General features: G+C 37.8%; 3 protein-coding genes across 3 annotated transcripts; 2 read left to right on the forward strand and 1 right to left on the reverse strand.

The window, feature by feature from the left end:
• Positions 1-1,602: 1,602 nt before the first annotated feature.
• On the reverse strand, positions 1,603-2,268 carry LOC138889517 (secreted RxLR effector protein 161-like). Its single transcript, XM_070172834.1, has one exon. It carries the CDS (start codon positions 2,266-2,268, stop codon positions 1,603-1,605), a length of 666 nt encoding a protein of 221 aa, XP_070028935.1.
• Positions 2,269-21,146: 18,878 nt separating this feature from the next.
• Positions 21,147-21,695, forward strand: LOC138889518 (uncharacterized). The gene has a single exon (XM_070172835.1). It carries the CDS (start codon positions 21,147-21,149, stop codon positions 21,693-21,695), a length of 549 nt encoding a protein of 182 aa, XP_070028936.1.
• Positions 21,696-21,916: 221 nt separating this feature from the next.
• On the forward strand, positions 21,917-22,518 carry LOC138889519 (uncharacterized). Its single transcript, XM_070172836.1, has 2 exons — positions 21,917-21,979; positions 22,198-22,518. Exons 1-2 carry the CDS (start codon positions 21,917-21,919, stop codon positions 22,516-22,518), a joined length of 384 nt encoding a protein of 127 aa, XP_070028937.1.
• Positions 22,519-22,984: the final 466 nt, after the last annotated feature.

Genomic DNA, 22,984 nt, shown 5'->3' on the forward strand with positions numbered 1-22,984 from the left:
TCGAAGCTAGTATTTGCAGCGACGCTCAGACCATCCAGCCTGTCGTGATCCTTCTTGAAGGCTTTGACAGCATTCTCCCTTACTCTAAGAACAACAACTCTGATTTTTGACACGTCAGACCCTGTTTCCTTTGAAATAGCATGAATGTCACCCACAGTGGACAAAGTGGCGAAAAGAAGATTTTTGATGTCAGAGAGTTTGGAGTCAATAGAGCTAAGCTGCTCACTAAGCTCAGAACTGACAAGAGTAGAAGGAGAAACAACTGATGAAGGTTTGGTTTTCATAGGGGCCTGCTTGGATTCACTCTCACTTTTCTTAACCCAAGAGCCCTTGATACTCACATAACCCATACTAGCAAAAGCTCTAGAATTATAGGACTTGGAGACAGTAATGAAGGGATAGTTGGATAGAGAAATTTGATGGCTTCCAGAATATGAGTGATTGCCATGCCATAGGGTAAACTAGTGGGATCTTCAGCACTTTCTATCATGAAATTGATGACCCATGAGGAAAGCTTGAGTTTGAGTTTGGTGATGAGGCAGTAGACAAAGAATGTATCCCTTTGAGAGAAGTTGAAAAGGAACCAGTACGAGGAAGCAGGGTGGTTACCACAATATGGGCCAGAATCCGAGTTTCAAAACTTACATCACTAGGGCCCAATTGGTTTGGAAGAATTTCAGAGGGACACTCAACAATGCAATGTTTGGCTTGGTCAAAAATAAATTCAAAATCCTCAGGCCAAACATTTTTAAAAAGAGTAGGGAAACCAGAGCAACGACATTGGAAAAGAGAGTCAAATAAGGCACAATCAAGAACAATGCGCTTACCTAGCACTAGAGATTCTAGCCTATCTAGTTTACTAGAGCGAAGATTTGCATAAAACATTTTGACCAGGGGTTCATATACCTTAGGCGGGGGAATAGAGAGGAATTTTTCCCACCCTTGATAAACAAAGAGTTCTTAACCTTACAGTTGAGGGCTTCCATATCATCAAGATCCACGAGCCTTCCATGGGCAATGGGCTTGTCCTTAAGAGTAATGAAAAGATCCCTATTTGGGGTATCCCAGAAATTTAGGTCCGACTTGAGTAAGGCAGAGAAATTAACCTTTGATTTCTTTGGGGTGGATGAAATGGGAGGATCTTCCATGGGTCGTTTGCCTAAGGCTTTTTCTCCTAGAAGTTGGGAGTGTTCAGAGAAATCACCCTAAGATGAGGCAAAGCCTTCAGAGTGATCAGACCCTAGGTCTACTTGCTCAGGAGGCACAGAAGGGGGTTTCGCCTTAGAGTGGTACTTTTTCTGGTGGAGGAAGAGGGATTCTTGGAGTGTTTCGCCATAGTAGAACAGGGGATATGCTCGAGGTTTTGGAGAGAAGATGGAGATGAGAGTGACCGAAAGGGTTTTCTAACTTAAGAAGAGGGTTTTGATAGTTGAGTATAGAAAAGGAAAAGTTGTCAGTTGAGAAGACGTGATGATTGGCTTTCCATCTTCGAACTGCGAACTGATGTGAACAAAGTGAAAAGAGAGGGAAAAATAGGAGGCGTAATAAATGCATGGGAAAAAGACAATTATAGCACTTTAAAAGTAATTGAGTACATAGGTCCTAAGAGTTATTAGAAAAGCAAATAATGCCAAGTAAATTTCTCAAAGTACAAAATCTTTCTTCTAATAAAGGCTTAGTAAGAATATCGGCTAATTGAGCAAAGGTGCCAACAAAGGCTATTTCTATATCTCCCTTAAGAATATGATCTCTAATAAAATGATGCTTAATATCTATATGCTTTGCTTTAGAATGATGCACATGATTTTTTGAAAGACAAATAGCACTAGAATTATCACAAAGAATTTGTATAGGTTTAAACAAAAGCTCATAGTCACCCAATTGATGAGACATCCATAGTAGTAGTGCACAACACTGTCCAATAGCAATGTATTCAGCTTCAGTAGTGGACAAGGCGACCAATGCTTGTTTTTTACTGTTCCAGGATATTAATGAATTTCCTAGTAATTGACAAATGCAGCTAGTGCTCTTTCTTTCTTCCTTATCACCTGCATGATCAACATCTGAAAAACCTTCTAATTTAAAAGAGTTAGAGCGAGGATACCACAATCCATGAGATGCAGTTCCAATGAGATATTGAATGATTCTCTTTACAGCAGTCAAATGTGACTCCTTGGAAGCTGACTGAAACCTGGCACATTTACATACGGTGAACATAATATCTGGTCGACTTGCTATCAGATCTAGCAATGATCCAATCATTCCCATGTATTTGGTTTCATCAACTGGCGTGCCCTATTCATCTTTGTCTAGATTTGTAGCGGGGCTCATAGGAGTTCCAATTGATTTTGCATTGTTCATACCAAATTTTTGAATCAGCTCTTTTGTATATTTGGTCTGACAAATAAAAGTTCCTTCTTCGGTTTGTTGGATTTGTAGCCCAAGGAAGAACATGAGTTCACCCATCATGTTCATTTCAAACTCGCTTTGCATAAGATTTGAAAATTCCTTGCACATAAGAGGGTTAACACTACCAAATATAATATCATCAACATAAATTTGAATAATGAGATTACCTTCTAATGATCGTTTAATAAACAAAGTAATGTCTATTTTACCTCTGGTAAAGTCATGATCAATAAGAAAAGTACTCAGCCTATCATACCAGGCACGTGGAGCTTGTTTCAACCCATACAGTGCTTTGGTAAGCTTGTATACATGGTATGGAAATTTTGAATCCTCAAAGCCTGGAGGCTGTTTTACAAAAACTTCTTCCTCGATAAATCCATTCAAAAAGGCGCTTTTAACATCCATTTGAAACTGCCTGAATCCTTTAAAAGATGCGTATTCCAGAAGAATTCGTATAGACTCCAAACGAGCTACTGGGGCGAAAGTCTCATCATAGTTGACTCCTTCTTGCTGTGAATAGCCTTGAGAAACTAGTCTCGTTTTATTTCTTATGACCTTTCCATCCTCGTTCAGTTTGTTTCTAAATACCCATTTTGTTCCGATCACAGACACATTATCAGGTTTGGGTATTAGTTTCCACACTTGATTCTTGCTAAACCGGTCTAATTCCTCCTGCATAGCTTGCACCCAGCTTGAATCCTTCAGTGCTTCCTCTACCTTTTTTGGCTCAATTTGAGAAATCAATGCAATATTTGCTTTCTTTTTTAGGGCAGGCCTATTTTTTATTCCTTCGTTTGGATCCCCTATAATAAATTTTTGAGGATATTCGGGTTCGCTTCTCCATTCATTTGGTCGAATTATATTTGTAGTCGACTCGACTTGTGGGTCTAGAGTATTGCTTCTATTTTCTCCAGTTGATTCGATCACCCCAGATGTGCTAGTCGACTCCTGTGATTTTCCTTTGTCCTGAGCTTCTTGAGTTTGATCTTCGTGACCTGCAGTAGTTTCTTTCTCGACCAAGGGATTATTTTCATCGAATATAACATGTACATATTCTTCTACACATAAAGTACGTTTATTGTAGACTCTAAAAGATCTGCTATTCAACGAGTAACCAAGAAAAATACCTTCGTTACTTCTTGGGTCAAACTTTCCAAGATTATCTTTACCGTTATTGTGAATAAAACATTTGCTTCCAAAGGGATAGAAGTAACTGATATTTGGACATTTACCTTTCCAGAGTTCATAAGGGGTCTTCTTCAGAATTGGCCTTATAAGGCAACAGTTGAGGATGTGATAAGCAGTACTTACGCCTTCTGCCCAGAAATAGTTTGGCAATGAATGTTCTAGTAGCATGGTTCTTGCCATGTCTTGGAGAGTTCTGTTCTTCCTTTCCACAACCTCATTTTGCTGTGGTGAGCGTAGTGCAGAGAAATTGTGAGTGTATCCTTGATCGTTGTAGAAGTCTTCAAAAGCTCTGCTTTCAAATTCTCCTCCATGGTCACTCTGAATTTTTGAGATCGGAAATCCTCTTTCAACCTTTTTGCAGAAAACTTCAAAATTTCTTAAGGCTTCATCCTTATGAGACAAGAAGATTACCTAGGTGAAACGTGAAAAGTCATCAACAATAATAAAAGCATACCTTTTACCTCCTATGCTAGTAGTTCTAGTAGGACCAAATAAATCCATATGAAGTAATTGCAAAGGTTTTGAAGTAGATGCTATATCTTTATATTTGAAAGAATTTTTGATTTGCTTACCCATTTGACATGCATCACAAATATGAGTTCTAGAGAAATTCAGTTTAGGCAAACCAATAACTAAATCATGTTTGGACAGTTTTTTAATCAAATGCATGCTAGCATGGCCAAGTCTTCTATGCCATAACCATGGATCATCAGACATAGAGGATAAGCAAATGCGTCCATCTATATTTTCAAAACCATCAAGTATATAAACATTTCCATACCTTTTTCCATGAAGAATTATCTTACCTGATTTGTCTACAATAGCACACCTTGTTTTCTTAAACTTTACCTCATATCCTGAGTCACAGAGTTGATTTATGCTCGAGAGATTGTAGTTTAGGCCATCAACGAGATATACTTCAGTAATGTCACAGTTGTTATTGAATGGAATTGTTCCAGTGCCAACTATTTTGCCCCTTGAATCGTCTCCGAATTTTACACTTCCTCCATCGATATTTGTAACTTCCTTGAACAGGTTTTTGTCACCTGTCATATGACTGGAACACGCACTATCTAGATACCATTTTCCTTTGCGGCTTACTCTATCGTGTTCCTGCAAGACAAGATGATCACTTTCTTTTTGGTACCCAAGCTTGCCTGGGTCCTGGTGAGTTAGTGTTGCTCGGTTCAGAATTTTTTGGTTTCCAAACCCATCCTGACACATTTGATTTACGAAAGCAACAACCGGAATATTTATGCCCACTTTTATTACAGTAATGACATTTAGCTCCAGACCTGTTTTCATAAGTGTTAGAACTAGCCGACTTAGATTGAGCTGGTTCTTTCCCAATTGACTTGTAAGTCATCTGGTCCGATCGACTTGTCGACTTGGTTCTGATTGGTTCCTTTCCAGTTGACTTGTAAGTCGCCTGGTTTGACCTAACAGAAATATGACTGGTGGATTTGCACAAGCTGTTAAGCTGCATTTGCAACTCCTCAAACTCTTCTTGAAGTACTTCTTTTTCGATTTCACATACTTCATGTTTGAGTTTCAAGTCTTTAATCTCCCTAGTGAGTCTCTTAAGTTCATTCATCATTCTTTGAGACTCTTTTAAAGTGGAATCAATAATATCCTGCAATTCATTACATCTTTCGCAGTCATAAGATCTTACCTCACTAGTTTTACCCCGTTCCATGAAACAGTTCTCGTCATCTGAATCATCTTTATCTGTCCAGCATCCTGAGGTTCTGTTTATTTCATTTTCCAGAATTGTCATGAAACAAAGATTTGCTATTTCTTCGTGGTCTGAGTCATCCTCATCGCTCCAGCTTCCAAAGGATTTGTTCTTGTTGAAGCCTCTAGAGATCTTCCTTTTCAGTTCTTGGCATTCAGCTTGAATGTGCCCAAATTTTCCACATTCGTAGCATTTTCCATCGTTCTTATCCTGTTCATTGTATTGCCTGGATCGTCTTGGTGGGAATCTTCCTTTCTTTGTATTTCTGTATCTTCTCATCAGCACATCCATATTTCTAGACATCACAGCAATCTCTTCTTGTAGAGCTTCAGGATCATCAATTTCATTTTTAGCCATTTTAGTAGAGGTTTTGAATGCAACTATTTTCTTTTTCTCCTCTTGATTTGTCTTTTTCAAATATGTCCTTTCGGAAGCAATGAGTTCTCCTCGTAGTTCATCATAGGACAATTTGTTTAGGTCTTGAGATTCCAGTGTGACTACTTTGGTCTGCCAAGTGGTTGGCAGACTTCCGAAAATTTTTCTAACTTGATCACCACTGGTGTAGGGCTTGCCAAATGCCTTTAAGTCACTAATTATTTTACTAAACCTGGCAAATATTTCTTCAATGTATTCTCTTTCTTTCATTGAGAAAAGTTCATAGTCATGAACTAGCATGTTGATGTGAGTTTCCTTTACTTTGCTAGTTCCCTCATAGGTGACCTCAAGTTTATCCACATCTCTTTGGCTGTATCACAACTCGATTTTTTTCTCGTATTCCTCACCATTTATAGCATTGTGAAGCAGATTTCTTGCCTTGTTTTTCACTTGTACCGCTTCAAGTTGCTCCTTTGAGTATGAATCTATATCATCAGGATCAGCAAGTGGTGGAGTGCTAGCAGGTAGGGGATAGTTTCTCTTTTTAACGACTCTCCAGACTTTGACATCGTATGCTTTAGCAAAGATTTCCATTTGTACTTTTCAGTGAGAGAAATGTTGTCCATTGAAGTATGGTGGTCTAACTTGTGAAGTTCCTTCCTGAAAGAGAGCTCCTATGATAATTTGATTTGCCATAATCTTTTCTCACAAGCTGTTAAGCAAAAGGTAAAATGTGAGCCTTGTTCTGATACCAATTGAAAGTACAAGAGGGGGGGGTGAATTGTGAATACTTAAAATTAATTGCTTATAAGTTGACTTATAACTTGAGTAGTCGACTGAATATGATAATTTAGCAGATATGGTAACAGAAGGTAAAATGCAAAAAATAATTGCAGGAATTAAAAACACCGAGATTTTTATACTGGTTCTGATTCAATGTGAATCCTAATCCAGTCCCCTTGGGTTGCAAGGAGTTCTCTTTAGTAAATGAGTTTCCTCCGAGTACAAATGTGGTGTATATCGCTTAGTTTCTCTAGCACTCATTTTTGATACAATGCCTCACCAATTGTGTGCTCTCTTTCTATCCCTAACTTGTTACACAACAGATCTTAGTGAACTACAATGCTTGTTTTCAGTAGAATGAAGAGAGCGATTTGGTTTGATCAAAGTATGTCTAAGCTAGGGTTTACAAGGGTGTATAAATACTTTGATGGATGGTAGAGGCTTGACAACCCAAGAAATTTGATCCTTAGAAAGAATTGATTTTTTCCAAGAATAAGGAATGAGCCGTTGCTTCTCTTGATTACTTTCCTTCAGCAGAGGATTGCTTCACTTGATTTCTCCTTAATTGTTGGATCTTCCAAATGTGGTCGCTTCCCAGATCTCCTCGTATCCTTTAGTCTTCCGTGATTCTGCCATGATTCGTGCCTTTGTTCAAGGCTTATTTGATTTTTTCCAGCTCAGCTAATCATTGTTATCGCTGATTGATTCGTTGATTATATTGCGCCAGATTTACGAGACCAATCCAGATTTGCTGATCATATGCTGATTAATTTCTTTCCTTGTACATCATGAACCATTCCAGTAGTCTTCTTTACTTCTTGAACTTGATTTTCTGCACATGTATATTATTTGCATCATTAAAACATGATCTAACACATTTTGTCCATTGTACTTCGAATTATACTACTATGTTTAATGTCCCAAGAAATTTCACTGAGTCTCCACGTTAGGGCTTGGTATTTAACTTTTGGCCATGTTAAAATAATAATAAATATAGACAATCGCAAGAGTTTGTGCTCATCCTCCTTTTACTCCATCTTCTTCATAGGAGCCGTAGAAAATTGAAGACTCATTGCTTATTTGTGGTTGATTTTGGATTGATTTTGATTGAAGAAACTTGAAAAACACCATTGTTTAATTTTATTGAGCTTGATTTTTGAAGAAAATAAAGTGGGTATATTGGTTATTGAAGGGTTGAGTTAAATCTAGCCATTGTGAATTATTAGGATTGATACTAGAATAGAGGATAAAATTTGGAGTCATTTGGACAAATTTAGATCCATTTTGAAGCCAACAAAAGTTGGTGAAATTTATCAAAAACTCCAAGTGATTAGCCACAATTCTGAATAATTTATTTCAAAGTTACGCTATAGTATGTACTAAAAGTGAGTAGCTTGTACTTTTGGCAAGCCTATCCATTAGAAACTAAACTAGCTCACTCTAAAACAAAACATCAACGGCTATTTTCTAACCAACGTTCACTACACGCACCCATTGATGGACCCGCCGGACGGCGCTGCTTCGACGCGTCTGGAAGGTCAATCGACTCCAAATTCAATGGCGAACCAACCTACTTATCTAATTGATACAAAATTGCCATATGCTACAAAGGTCATCTCCTCCTAGAACACTCCGAATCCTCCAAATCACCATGGCAGGGAGTTAGTCATTGCTACTCATACCATGCATAATGGAATACCGAAGGTTCTTTTCAAAGCAAAAGACTATTATGGTGTTATGGCTGAAGAGTGCAAGCTCACAATTGTTGGGCGATTCCTCAAAGAAAGGCCTCAAATTGACAAAACTAGATCAAAATATAAGGAGTTAATCTCGATTAAGGGCTATCACGATTAGGGTTTACGACAACTACAATTTTTTCCTTGATTTCACCAATGACGAAGATTTTAACTCAGTTTGGTTTAGAAGGGTAATTGAAATCGAAGGGCAGCAGATGTGGCTCCAAAAATAGTCCCCGGATTTCAAGCCTGAAGAGAACCTGCCCATTGCTCTGGTATGGGTTCTCCTTCCTGGTTTACCTTTTCATATGCACACATGGAACTATGTTAAACAAGTTGTGAGTGCAATTGATACTCCCCTTGAAATGAATTTGGCTACTAGAGGAAGAACAAGGCCTAGCATGGCCAAAGTCAAAGTAGAAATTGACCTGCTTAAAGACCAGCCAAATTCTGTTTATGTTGGACAAACATGTGACAATGTTCCTCAGAAAGATTTTGTGCAAATAATTGAATTCGAAGGCGTCCCTAAATACTACAAATTCTGTCAAAAGCTGGGACATAATATGATTAACTGTAGAGCACTAGAAAGGAAAAAAGATGCTGAAAATAGGGAATTGAAAGCTCAAAAAACTGTTGCAAATCAGAATGATGAAACAAAAGGAAATGAAATGGATAACCAACATGAGGCTTCTGAAAATGGAAGTTGTAAGCACGTGATTTTTTCCCTATGTGAAATACTCCTACAAATTAAAGAAATAAATTTTTCCCAGTTATTTGCAATTTTATAGGATTTTTGTAGGAATTTGTGTTATTTGTTTGCATCTCTATGCATGTTTACTTTTATTAAAATTATGAAAAAATACAAAACATACCATGCATTACATTTAGATTTTGTTTCCATGTTTTAGGATTAATTAGTTAATTAATTATTTTACTAAAATGAAAATCACAAAAATGGCTCATTTTTACATTTATCGTTTTTAATTCTTAAATCAGTGATTTTTCTCTATGATCAAGTAATTGTTTAAAATTTATAATTAGATAATTAGCCTAATTTTACAATTTAGATTAATTTAGGATTTTTAATTTAAGATTTTTAATTGAACATAAAGAAAAAAAGAGAAAACAAAACAAAAGAAAAATAAAATTGGAAAAGGTGGGTTTTAAGTCTGATTGGGTCAAAATTAAAATTAACCCAATTCCCACCAACCAGCCCAATTTCCAAATCTGCCCAGCCCCTCAACCAGCCCAAAACACCCTTAAACCCGCCCAGCCAACCGGTTTGACCTGCCCCCCTACCCTTTAATATATAAATCCCATTATAACATTTTCCCCCAAACTAAACCCTAAAACTAGAGACAAAATAAGCGGCACCCATCTCCTAGCCTGTTTCTTCCTCGCCTAGCTCACCCAATCTCATCTGAGTTTCATACGAGTTCATCTCTAAACTCGTCGCATGGCCCCTCCTTTCATCTCTCTCCAACGTGGCATAACCATTTCTGATAGATTCCCTCTCCATCACATGCCCTCTCTTTGTTTTTTTTTCGGATTTTTGATCTTTTAAATGGAAATTAGGAGAAATGGGAGGCGTAGGATTGAGTGAAATTGGATCTAGTCCCTCCATTTGTCCGTTTTTCCATAAAAAAAGGAGTAAAAATCAGATTCGGATTTTTGGGAATTTTTGGGAGATTTCTTGGGAGGGAAGTATAGAAGATTCGAGATTTCTAAGGCCTATATAAGAGGAGTGATATTTTCAACGAGAAGGAGGATTTTTAGAGAGAAATTTCGGAGGAAAAATTGAAAGAAGAAAACTAGGGTTCGAAAATATTCTTCTTCTTTTCTATTGTTCTTCTTCATTTTTTGTCCCAGAACAGAGAAATACAAAAAAAAATATTGTTGAGTGTTCTATGATTTAATTTTGATGTCGATTATTGTCTAAAATTTCGAAATCTATAGAGTCTATCTTTTCATTTCGATTCTGGATTTTGGTTAAAATGAAATTCATTTGAGAAGTTTGAGTCTAATGCTGCTCGAGAGTTGATTTTAAGCCGCTATTTGTTTTTATTCGATTTCAGTTTTTGGGGCTAGTTCAGTGTTCGATTTCATGTTCTTTGACTGACTCTTCCTCATATTTTACTCTTTGTTGTCATTAAAGTATGAGGAGGGCTTAGGATAAGCAATTAAGATTTGGTTTGAATTTCTAAAATGTTGAAGTTCGAGTGATAATAAAAGCAGATCGTTGGGTTTTGGATTGACAATGAGTTTGGATGAATTCTCCCTGATGTGCAAACTTGTTCTGTTTTTTTTTGTGTTCAAGTGTCATACAAATCTTGAATCTGCTTGATTTTGATAGGTTTGATTTACGTTAAATTTGGTTTATGATTGTATGGTTTACATGAAGTATGTCATGTTACTGATGAAAGAGTTCGACTAGCTCTTTTGATATCTTTGTAAAGTTTTCCTGCTAATGTTGTTTGATTTGCACTGGTATATGCAACCTATGCATATCTTTAGGTTTAAATGAATGAAATCCATGCTATTTCGCAGCTGTAGGTCCGTTTTGCTTGCAGAAATTTGAATGTCGATTCATGTTCGAGCTAGATCCAAAATGATGTCTGAAATGTTGTTCGCCTTTTCTGGATTCGAGTTACATTTTTGTGTCTTATTATATGCTCCTGTTGGATTATTCTGCTGAAATCTTTTGTTGTTTCTTTTCAGAATAGTGCTGTTAGTTTAGTTAGATGTAGTCTAAGTCATAAATGTGTTGCTGAATATTACAAGTGATTTGTTATAATGTGCATACACTTTGTTCATCATAAATTCATATCCAGGCTCATGTTAAACTTTTTGTTCATTTTTTTATTATTTTGGTCTTTCACGTCCTTGGTAAAAAGTTCTATTGTTGCAGGCTGAATGGTCTGTATCGCTTATACACTCACAGTTGTTTGAGTTTGTTGGTTGATCTTTTTCATCATAGCTTCTGATCATATCATTAGCATGTTAATAAAACTTACCATGTATGATAAAACCTAAAACAATGATTGTGGAATTACTCCGATGAAAAATGACGTTTCCTGATTTTAGTAATTTCACCGCTTTCCTTTAAACCAAAGCCATAGAAAACATGTCTTACTTGAGTTTATTCTGATGTTCTTCTATACGTTTAGGCGTGCCTATAATGAAAAGAAGTCGAGGAAGCTGTATAAGGAGACCTTAATGTAATTTAGGAAAAATAATAACTCATGAACATCGTAGAAATGCTTTAGGCGCGATTTAATATATCATCATGATTGTGGACACGTTCGCGTGACATGATTACGATTCCCAAAATAAAATAGGAGTATGCGTTTGTGCAACTTTGACTAAACCTTCGTAATAATAATAAAGCGTTATTAATTGTAGACACGTTTGCGTGACATGATTTTTGACGCACCAAACAAATGGGTACACGTACGTGTGACCTGTTTTAAGATAATTTCTTAATTAAAAAAGGCAAATGCACATATGTAAGTAACTAGACAATTTTATTAAGCCAAGTAAGATCAAAGCGATCGTGCCAAAACCATGGAACTCGGAAATGCCTAACACTTTCTCCCGGGTTAATAGAATCCCTTACCCGGATTTATGTGTTCCCATACCATAAAATTGAGTCAACTTCCTCGATTCGGGATTCTAAACCGGTGACTTGGGACACCATAAATTATCTCAAGTGGCGACTCTGAATTTAATAAATAATCTCATTTCGATTGTTACTTAAATTGAAAAGAACTCCATTATACCCCCTTCCGGGAGTAGAAAAAGGAGGTGTGATACAAATGCAATTAACAATGGGCGGGATAGAGACAGTATGACACAGAACCAATTGAAACAAAAGATTGTCAATGAACTCGAGAATCACCATCAAAAGCTTTCAAGCAACATCAAGGATAAATCCAGCAGAAAAGTTAAGAAGAGAAAACAGAGGAATTTGCCTAAGAATAAAGCTAAAGTTATATTCAAACCTATGCAAAACCTATCTGATGTCACCAACAGGAGAAAGAAGCACAACAAAGAGATAACCTTGGCTCTTCAAAATTTGAATCAGGAAAGTGATCATGAAGTGGCTGTGAATGATCAGAGGCAGTCAAATAATTGTGAAAAGAGGGTTCAATCTGGGAATACCAATAATCAGGATACCTCTGTTACAAACCCAAGCAGGTAGGATCATAATGCATATGCCAATAACAGGGAAACCAACGAGAATCAGCAGGAGTCGATTCAAGAAAGTGATGTTCAAAATGGAAATGAAGATCCTAAAAATAGACAAAAGGAAAAGAAAACTCTTAACATAAGAGACTATGTCAATGAATCAACCAGTGTTCCTTCAGAAATTAAAAATCTTCCTAGGACTGATATGGTAGTTGATCTCAACATGGAACCCAATCCAAAACAAGACAAATATGTTACTAGCCAGCAAATTGAAGTGACTTTCCCTAATATGGTGACAATTATAATTCCTGAAGATCAGCTCCAAACAGATTTGAATGAGGGATCCTTTCAAATCATAGGTGGTAAAGAAAATAGGAAGCTAAAAGGAAGAAAGAACAAAAGCAAAGATACTACACCTCCTAAAGGAGGACACTCATGCTGACTCGAATATTGTTTCCATGATAGATGCAATATTTTAGAACATTAGGGGAGTAAATACAAAAAAGAAAGCCTTACCAAGGTTAAAAAAATTAATTACCATCTATAAGTGGAACTTGTTGTTATTATGGAACCTTTTGCCAGTATCAATTAAATTGAAAGGTGGAGGAGATTCCTTGGCTATCAACACCGTTTCTCTAATATAAATGGTCAGATTTGGATCATGTGGTCAGGAAACAACATGACTATTGTATTGAACAATCACGAGCAACAACTTACTATCAAATTGCATTATGGGGCTGCTAATAGTGATCACGAGATTACAGCAGTGTATGCTAAATGTACTCTTCAAGTGAATGGTCTGTGGTGCATCGGGGGTGATTTCAATGTCATTCTAGACCCAGATGAGAAAAAGGTGGCAGACCTTATAGAATGAGTAAAAGTCTTGAATTTAGTACTTGCATAGATAACTGTGGAATGATGGACTTGGGTTTTAATGGACCAAAATACACATGGTGTAACAATTAGGAACCAAGAAGAAGAATATGGAAAAGGTTGGATAGAGTATTTATCAATGATGAATGGTCCCAAGTTTTTCAAAACAATACAGTCAACCACTTGGCTAGAATTGGTTCTGATCATAGACTGATTCTAATTCAATGCCATGATTCTAACCAACAGGGGCCTAAATATTTCAAGTTTTTACATTTTGGACTAACCAACTAACTTTTTTGCAGGTAGTTGAAAAAGCCTAGATGAATCATGTTAATGGAAATCCTTTGTGGAGACTTCAACAAAAACTTAAAATGCTTAGCAGAAGGCTGACTCAATAGTCTAAAGAAGACATTGGCAATGTTTTTGATCAAGTATAGTATTGGGAAAACAAAATTAAAGGCCTTGAACAGAGTGATCTTATTAACAATAATGACATCACCAGGACTGAACTGAATAAAGGCCAAGCATAATACATTATATGGATGGGGATACAGGATAACATTCTTAGCAGAAAGCTAGAGTGAACTGGTTCGAGGAAGGTGATGCTAAAACTAAATACTTTCATAGCACCATTAGAGAGAGAAGGAGAAGGCTTCAAATTCTCAAAATCAAAGACAACAGAGGCCACTAGATTGAGAGGGATTCTAACATTGGCAAGGCAGTTGTCCACCATTCTCAACAGTTCTTTAACATCAATGATCAAAATATCATTAATTGTATCTCTCAATGTGTAACTGATGATGACAATGAAAACCCCACTACCATCCCTGATGCTGAAGAGATTAGAGATGTTGTTTTCAATATGAGTACTACTAGTGCTATTGGTCCGGATGGATATAATGGGAAATTCTTCCAAACTTGTTGGGATATCATTAAGGAGGATATTATTGATTTTTTTCAAGTTGTCTTCAATGGTAGGAGACTCACTAAATTTTTTTCTTATACTTGTCTAGTTCTTATTCCTAAAGTAGACTCTCCTAGTAGTTTTTCAGATTTGAGACATATTAGTTTGAGTAAATTTACAGCAAAGATTATCACCAAGATCCTTTCCAGAAGGCCGAATCCTATCATAGGGAAGCTTATATCAGAGAATCAGAGAGGCTTTGTGAAAGGTAGATTGATCACTGAAAATATTCTGTTAGCCCGGGAGATTGCTCAAGGTGTGAACAAGAAGAACCGATGAGGCAATGTTATTATAAAACTCGACATGGCAAAAGCTTATGACAGAATTTCCTGGACTTTTCTGATGGTAGTTATGAGAAAATTTGGATTCTCTGAAAATTGGATTGACATTATCTGGGGGCTTCTACAAGATATTTGGTACTCTATCATCATCAATGGGGCTAGAACTATTTTTTTCATATCTACTCAGGGCCTCAAACAAGGAGATCCTTTATCCCCTTTATTGTTTATTATAGGAGCTGAGGTTCTCTCTAGATCTCTCAATGAGCTGAATGACTTTATTAGCTTCACTCCTTTTAGTATATATCAAAGAGGTCTAATGATCAATTATTTATCTTATGCCGATGATACTGTTATATTCTGTGGAAGAAACAACATGACTATCAAGCTTAACAAAAAGGTTATTGACAGGTATGAAAAGGCTTATGGGCAGAAAGTTAATAATGACAAGAGTTTCTTTATTATATCTCCTCACACATGTGCCGCAAGAATCAATAGAATTAGAAATGCTATTGGTTATATGGATAAGTCCTTTCCTTTTCCTTATCTGGGGTGCCCTGTATACTATTGGAGAAAGACTAACAATCTCTTTGATGGTATGCTCTCCAAAATTATCAAAAAGCTCAATGGATGGCAAGCCAAAATGATGTCTTCTGGGGGGGAATAATTTCGATCAATCATGACCTATAATCCCTTCCTACATACATTTTATCTGCTATGAATCCTCCTCAAGGAATTACCAAGCTCATGGAGAAGCACTTTGCAAACTTCTTCTGGGGCACCAATGAAGATAAGAATAAATATCATTGGTCTTCATGGAACAATCTTTGTCTCCCTAAAGATGAAGGGAGAGCTGGTGTCAGCAAAATTCATTGATACACTTAGCATTAAAAGGTGGTGGAGATTTAGAACTCAACCTTCCCTCTGGGCCAACTTTCTCAAGAGTAAACATTGCAAAAGAACTTATCCGGTGAACAAAAGGCTAAATCCAACTGACTCTCATATTAGGAGAAACATGCTCAAAATCAGGAACAAAGCGGAGAATAACATTAGATGGAAAGTTCAGAAAGGTAATTGTAGCTTTTGGTGGGACAATTGGGCATGCAAAGGTGCTTTAGCCAATCTTTTACAAGAAGGTGGGAGATAAGTACAGGTGAAGCACTTCATGAATAATGGAGAATGGAATATTGGCAAACTCAATCAATTTCTCCCTGCTCATATTAGTAATAATATTGCTCACCTGGAAATTGGGGATCCAAATGAAGACTACTTCCCCGTTCGGATTATTTCTAATGATGGGAACGTTTTTCTAACTCAGCATGACACTCTATTAGATTCAAAAAGCAAAAGAATGAGTTTATAAATAAAATTTGGCATAATTCTATCCCCTTCAAAATGTCTTTTACAACTTGGAGAATTTTCAAAAATAGGTTGCCATTTGATGATGTTATTTGCAGATTTGGTACTAACATTATTTTCAGATGTTCTTATTGTTCTTCTGCGCATGTAGAAACAGTGCAACATGTCTTCAATAGTAGTAAAGCTGCCAACTTCATATGGAATACCATTGGGAATACACTTGGAATCAAACACCAATACGAACATATTATTGCTACTTTCAAGAGATGGTGGGAGACATGCGCTAACAATAAAGTCCACAATCAAATTCTTCAGTTAGCTCACACGATAATATGTTGGGAACTCTGGAAACAAAGGAATGCGTGCAGGTGTGGAAAACAGAAGAAGTTTCAGTTGAACACTATGAGACATCAGGTCATTTGGACTTTAAAAGCAGCTATCTCCAACATTGTTCCTGGTGACTACACTCAGATGGAATAACCCTTATTATGTGATAAAATTGAAAGACTCTGACCATTCCAAAAATGGATACAAGTTACATGGGAACTTCCTCTACCTGGCACTGTCAATGTTAATACGGATGATAGTTTCTGCAAGGAAAGTGGAAAAGCAGGCATTGGAGGGGTAGTCAGGGACAATCAAGAGGATTTTATCATGACATTTTCTATTCCTATCAGTTGTGATAGTAATACCATGGCAGAGGCTAAAGAACCAGAATTTGGAGGGAAATGGTGTAGGCAAAATGGATACACTAATTTTTCTCTTGAACTGGAATCAATGGTCGTAGTAGATATGCTCGCAGAAGGAGACACAAACAATGTGAAGACAAAGAGGGTAATTGATAGAGCTTCCTACATAGTTAAACAAACTAGAGCCACTGTCAAACATTGCATTAGAGAAGGTAATCAAGTAGCAGATTGTCTTGCTAAATTGAGTGCCACCACAAATCGGAGAAAGTTGTTTCATTCATTCCAACATTTGCCCAACAGTGCAAAAGGACCTTTTCTCCTAGATAAATGGCAACTTCCTAGTATAAGGACAAAGTATGAAACATCTAATTTCTTTGTTAGCTAATTTTGTTCATAGGTATCAGGAAGGAGGGTGTATATATAGGAACCTCCTTTTCCTTTTTTTGGGGTGATGGTATCACCGTTGTTGTATTTTCTAAGGTAAGGTCTAGTCCCTTCTTGTATTTTTTAAAATACAGCACAACCTAGATGGCTATCTGGGCAACTTTATTTATAAAAAAAATCATTAGAAACTCGTGGTAAGTCATTAGATTTTATGAATAATTTGTTCCAAAGTTACCACATAATTTGTGCTAAGGTCCAGCTGGTGGGACTTGTGGCAAATTAAACTCATCCATCAGAAGCTCTTAGTGATCCGCCAGGATATTTTGTACTAAACTTCTGGGTGATTTGCCATGAGTTTTGGCAAGGTAAGCCTTTTGGCGATCTTCCAGGAATTGAATTCCATCTTATGATCTGAAAGATGTTTTTGCACAACTTATTTAAACGTGGTCAAAACTTAAATAACAGTGGTAGAAAATAGCTTATATTGTGTGAATCTCCCTTAATGTTCTTAGAACTTCTCTATTAGTAACTCCTTTCATTTATAGATATTCCTCAATTCCTCAAACTCAATCCTAATTCAGAGGGCACAATTATTAGGATAACAGTTCTAGTTCTTGTATTTGCTAAACTCAAGTGTATCATTTTTCCCTTGCCTCCGTAGCTCTCTCCATTTTAAGCCTCTCTATTGAGAATTTTCCCCTAATCTTACTTAGCTTTCGACCTTTTAACTGCCTTAAAAGCTATTGTTAAAACCGTATTGGATGTCCGTATTTTTATTCATACTAGTAAATTTGTCCGCACTCCGCGCGGTTGTGCAACAATTTCCTTCACGGATGATGACTTGTCTAAGCCATATAACAGACCTTTGTTCGTTGTAGGGGCCATTTGGGAACAACATCTCAATCGCATACTTGTTGATGATGGTTCGGCTATAAGCATCATGCCAAAGATAGTGCTAAAAAAGCTTGGGATCTCTATCGATGAGCTATCCAAAAGTAACTTAACAATCCAAGGTTTCAACCAAGGAGGACAACGAGCCATAGATATGATCCGCGTGGGATTATCCATCGGTGAGATGAAGTTGAACGCCCTGATTCACGTCATAGATGCTAAAACATCATATAAATTGTTGCTTGGACGTCCTTGGATTCATGAGAATGGGGTGGTATCATCTACTTTGCATCAATGTCTGAAGTACAGAAGAGATGGAGAGATAGTCAAAATTGATGTAGGCATCAAGCCTTTCACTGAGAGGGAGTCATACTTTGCAGATGCAAAATTCTACTTAGATTATTGTGAATCGAAAGTGGAGAGACCATCATCAGTCGACGAAGCTGATGTCAATTCAGAAAAAGAAAATGAGGCTCAATGGACTATCGCCAAACTGTCTAAGAAGAGAACTGAAGAAGTCTCCATTAAGCTATCATCATCTGAAGGTGACATAAAAACAAAGAATGATAAGGAGCATTTAGTTTTTCGCTATATTCCGCGTGAGCGTCGAAAAAAAGGACAACCCCTGTTAGAAGAATGTACTGCAAAGAAGAAAATAAGTCACATAGTGATACAAGATTTGAAGGAGAATATGACTGTCCCAGTTGTACAAATCCCATCTGTGAATTGCGAGTTTGCTAAAGGCAATCTCCAAGCTGATAAGATAAAAGGCTGCTTTGATCCTAAGGCCTTCATACTGCGTGAAAAGTTTGGTTACGACTTCTCCAATCTATCAAGACTACAAGAACTCAAAGACGAAGTCACGGGTGAAAAGATACATGGGCTCAATGAGTCCCAAATAAAGTTGAGAAAGCAAGGGCACTACGTCGCCACTCCAAAGTATATGTTGGGATTTAGTTTGGCAGAGCCTCTTATAATTTCATCTAAGAGAAGCAAAAAGATAGCTTCATAACAATACACCTCGGTAGAGGAGATGAAGGAAGTTAATGGCAAGAAAATAAAACAACGGACTTTAGTGTTCGATCGCATTGGAGGCTCAACCCCTTGGGCGTCGGTGTTTGAAAGGCTAAGTCACAAAGGTGAACGTGTATCTTCCAAAGATCTAAAGGAATTTTTCACTACCTCAAAGACCTCTGTCTTTTGTCGCTTGGGAACTACAAGAAAGTCACCATCTAGAAAGATACTGGCAAAATATAAGGATCAAGTCCATGAGGAGCGGGATCATTTTGAAGTTGTTGCTGACAAAGAAATCTGTAGTGCTTTCCCATCACGTATGAAGAGGAAGTCTATTTTGTCAATATCCACAGATGGTCCACTGAAGGTGCAAAGGAGAACCATTTTTTACACTTGCCAGGATCGTAAAGAAGTATAAAAAGAGAAAGAAGCCATGCCGACTATCCAAGGAAGTCAAACAGAAAAGTAAGACTTTGTGGAAACATTCACATAACTATGGAAGATAGACCATGCCTTGACGTTGATGATGAAGTACACGAGGCTCCCCCTAAACTAGAAGATGGCGGATAATCGACTGTGGAGGAGATTAAGGAACTCAATTTAGGTACTCCGGAAGATCCATGCCCCACCTTCATTATTGCATTTCTTACGCCTCAGGAAGAGGAGGAATACTCCAAGTTATTGACTGAGTACAAAGATGTCTTCACTTTGTCGTATAAAGAAATGCCTGGTCTTAGTCCTAAGGTAGTCGTTCATCATTTGGGGATCAAAAGTGGAATACGCCCTATGAAGTAGTCGCAACGCATGTTCCGACCTGATCTAGTACCACAAATTTAAGTCGAAGTCAACAAGCTTATCGAGGCGGGATTTATTTGAGAGGTGAAGTACCCATCATGGATATCGAATATTGTACCTGTCAAGAAGAAGAATGGTAAAATACATGTTTGTGTTGACTTTCGAGACCTAAACAAGGCATGTCTTAAAGATGACTTTCCGGTACCAATTATTGAACTCATGGTCGATGCTATAACAAGGAATGAAGCTATGTTATTCATGGATGGGTCTTCCGGATACAATCAAATCAGAATGTCCCCAAAAAATGAAGAGCGTACTGCTTTTCGAACTCCAAAAGGGATATATTGCTACAAGGTGATGTCCTTCGGTCTGAAGAATGCTGGTGCCACTTACCAATGTGCGATGCAAAACATCTTTGATGACATGCTTTATAATAAGGTTGAATGCTATGTCGATGACTTGGTGGTGAAGACGAAAAGTAGGCGTTACCACCTTGAAGACCTTCGAATTGTTTTCGAAAGGTTAAGAAAATTCTACCTGGAGATGAATCCACTCAAGTGTGCATTTGGAGTTACCTCAAGAAAGTTTCTTGGCTTCATTGTACGTCATCGTGGAATTGAAGTTGATCCTGCAAAGATTGACGCCATCCACGAAAAGCCCAAGCCAAAGAACTTGAGGGAGCTTTGAAGTCTTCAAGGAAACTTAGCATTCATCCGGAGGTTCATCTCTAATCTGGCCGGACGGTGTCAACCCTTCAGTCACCTATTGAGGAAGGATATCCCTTTTCATTGGGATCAGTCATGTCAAAATGATTTTGAAAGCATAAAAAAATACTTGTTGAATCCACCTGTGTTAGGGGCTCCAATGCTTGGGAAGCCATTAATACTCTACATCGCGGCACAAGAACGTTTGGAGCACTACTTGCTCAAGAGAATGAGGAAGGAAATGAACAAGCCTTGTAATACCTTAGTCAAACTCTGATAGGAGCTGAGTTGAACTATACACCTATTGAGAAAATATGTTTAGCATTACTTTATGCACTAAAGAAGCTAAGGCATTATTTTGAAGCATACACCATAAACTCATCTCTCGAGCAGATCCCGTGAAGTTCGTGATGACTCAACCTATTATTTTTGGATGCCTAGCAAGATGGTCCATATTGTTTAACTAATACGAGATCACATACACACCTCAAAAGGCTGTGAAAGGACAAGCACTAGCCAATTTTCTGGCTAATCACCCTCTTCCAGCAGAATGGGAGCTTTTGGATGAGTTCTCGGATGAAGAAGTTTTTTTATTGAAGAACTGCCACCATGGACAATATTCTTTTATGGATCTACATGTCATAACGGTGTGGGGGCAGGTGTTGTGTTGATCTCTCCAGAAAGACAAGTCTTTCCATTCTTCTTTGTTTTAGCTGAAACATGCTCCAACAATGCCGCAGAGTACCAAGCTTTGATCGTGAGTCTCAAAATATCATTAGACATGAAGATTCTACAGTTGGAGATCTACGGTGACTCTAAAATGATCATCAACCAACATTTGGGGAGTTACGAGGTAAAGAAGGAAGATCTCTTGCCATACCATCAATATGCTTCTGGTTTACTTGAAAGATTCGACCAAGTGTTCTTAAACCACATCCCAAGAGAAGCAAATCGCAGGGACGATGCTTTGGCTAACTTAGCCATGACCATGGCACTTGGAGAGAATGAGTCAACAAAGGTATATGTGTGTCATCAATGGGTTATTCCTAGACTTCTTAATCTTAAAATCAATGGAAGCTATCATACATCTGTTCGAGTGATTGAAGAGAAAGATTGGAGGAAACAACTGATAGAGTACCTTGAACACGGAAAGTTACCTGAGGACCTGCGACAAAGAACAGACATCAAACGAAGAGCACCACGATTCATCTTCTATAAGGGGGCATTGTTTCACCGCTGTTTTGAAGGACTATTCTTGCGATTTCTTGACAAAGAAGAAGCCCACCAAACTATGGAGGAAGCACATTATGGCTCAAGTGGAGCACATTAATCTGGTCCCAAGTTACATTTTCACATCAAGAGGATGGGCTACTACTGGACGACAATGGTGAAGGATTGCATGGAGCATGCCAAAAGATGTTAAGAGTGTCAGTTTCATGCCAACTACATCTATCAAGCTCCAAAGCCTCTTCATCCAACTGTAGTTTCATGGCCTTTTGATGCATGGGGACTTGACGTTGTTGGACCGCTTCCAAGTCATCAAAGGGATAAATGTACATATTGGCTGCTACAGACTACTTCTCTAGATGGGCTGAAGCTGTTCCACTCAAGGAGGTAAAAAAGAAATTGTTGTCGATTTTATCAAGTCATATATAATTTTTAGGTATGGCATACCAAGATACATAATCACTGATAATGGAACGCCATTTGACAACAAGCTCGTGAATAGTCTATGCGAGAAGTTCGATTTCAAGCAACATAAGTCTTCAATGTATAATGCACCTGCCAACGGCCTTACTGAAGCTTTTAACAAGTTGCTTGGTAACCTTTAGAAGAAAGTTTTTGCAAAGAACAAGAGAGACCGGCATGAGAGAATCGGTGAAGCTTTGTGGGCATACCGGACAACCTTCAGAACTGCTACACAAGCAACTCCTTACTCTTTGGTATATGGCGTAGAAGCAGTCCTGCCGTTGGAGCAACAAATTCCATCATTGCGGATAGCAATCCAAGAAGGACTCATGTCCGAGGAGAATGCTCAACTTTTCCTAGCAGAGTTAGAGGAACTAGATGAGAAAAGATTGGAAGCGCAACAAAAATTGGAGTGCTATCAAGCTCAACTAGCTAATGCCTTCAACAAGAAAGTGCGGCCATGATCATTCTAAGTGGGAGACTTAGTCCTAGCTGTTCAACGACCCATAATCCGCAAAAAATGCATAGGCGACAAGTTTATCTCAAAATGGGATGGGCCATATGTTGTGAAAGAAGCCTATTCAAGTGGCGCATACAAAATCGTCGATAAGGATGGTCCCAGAGTTGGTCCGATCAACAGAAAATTTCTGAAGCAGTACTTCCCATGAAAGTCACCTATGCTCCTCGACGTACGAGCCTAAACTGCAAGTCATGATGCTCCTCGATGTACGAGCCTAAACTGCAAGTCATGATGCTCCTTGATGCATGAGCCTAAATTGCACATTAATACACTCCTGGCCCGCATGAGTCTAAACTGTGTACGACCAAAAAAAAGTCCACTAGGTTGAAAACCTCTCGAGAGGCGGCCTAGGAAAAAATTAGGATATAAAAAAAACTCATCCCTCTGAACTACGTTATGACTTGATCCTC

This window comes from Nicotiana sylvestris, chromosome 4, assembly GCF_000393655.2.
Source record: "Nicotiana sylvestris chromosome 4, ASM39365v2, whole genome shotgun sequence".
NCBI lineage: Eukaryota > Viridiplantae > Streptophyta > Magnoliopsida > Solanales > Solanaceae > Nicotiana > Nicotiana sylvestris.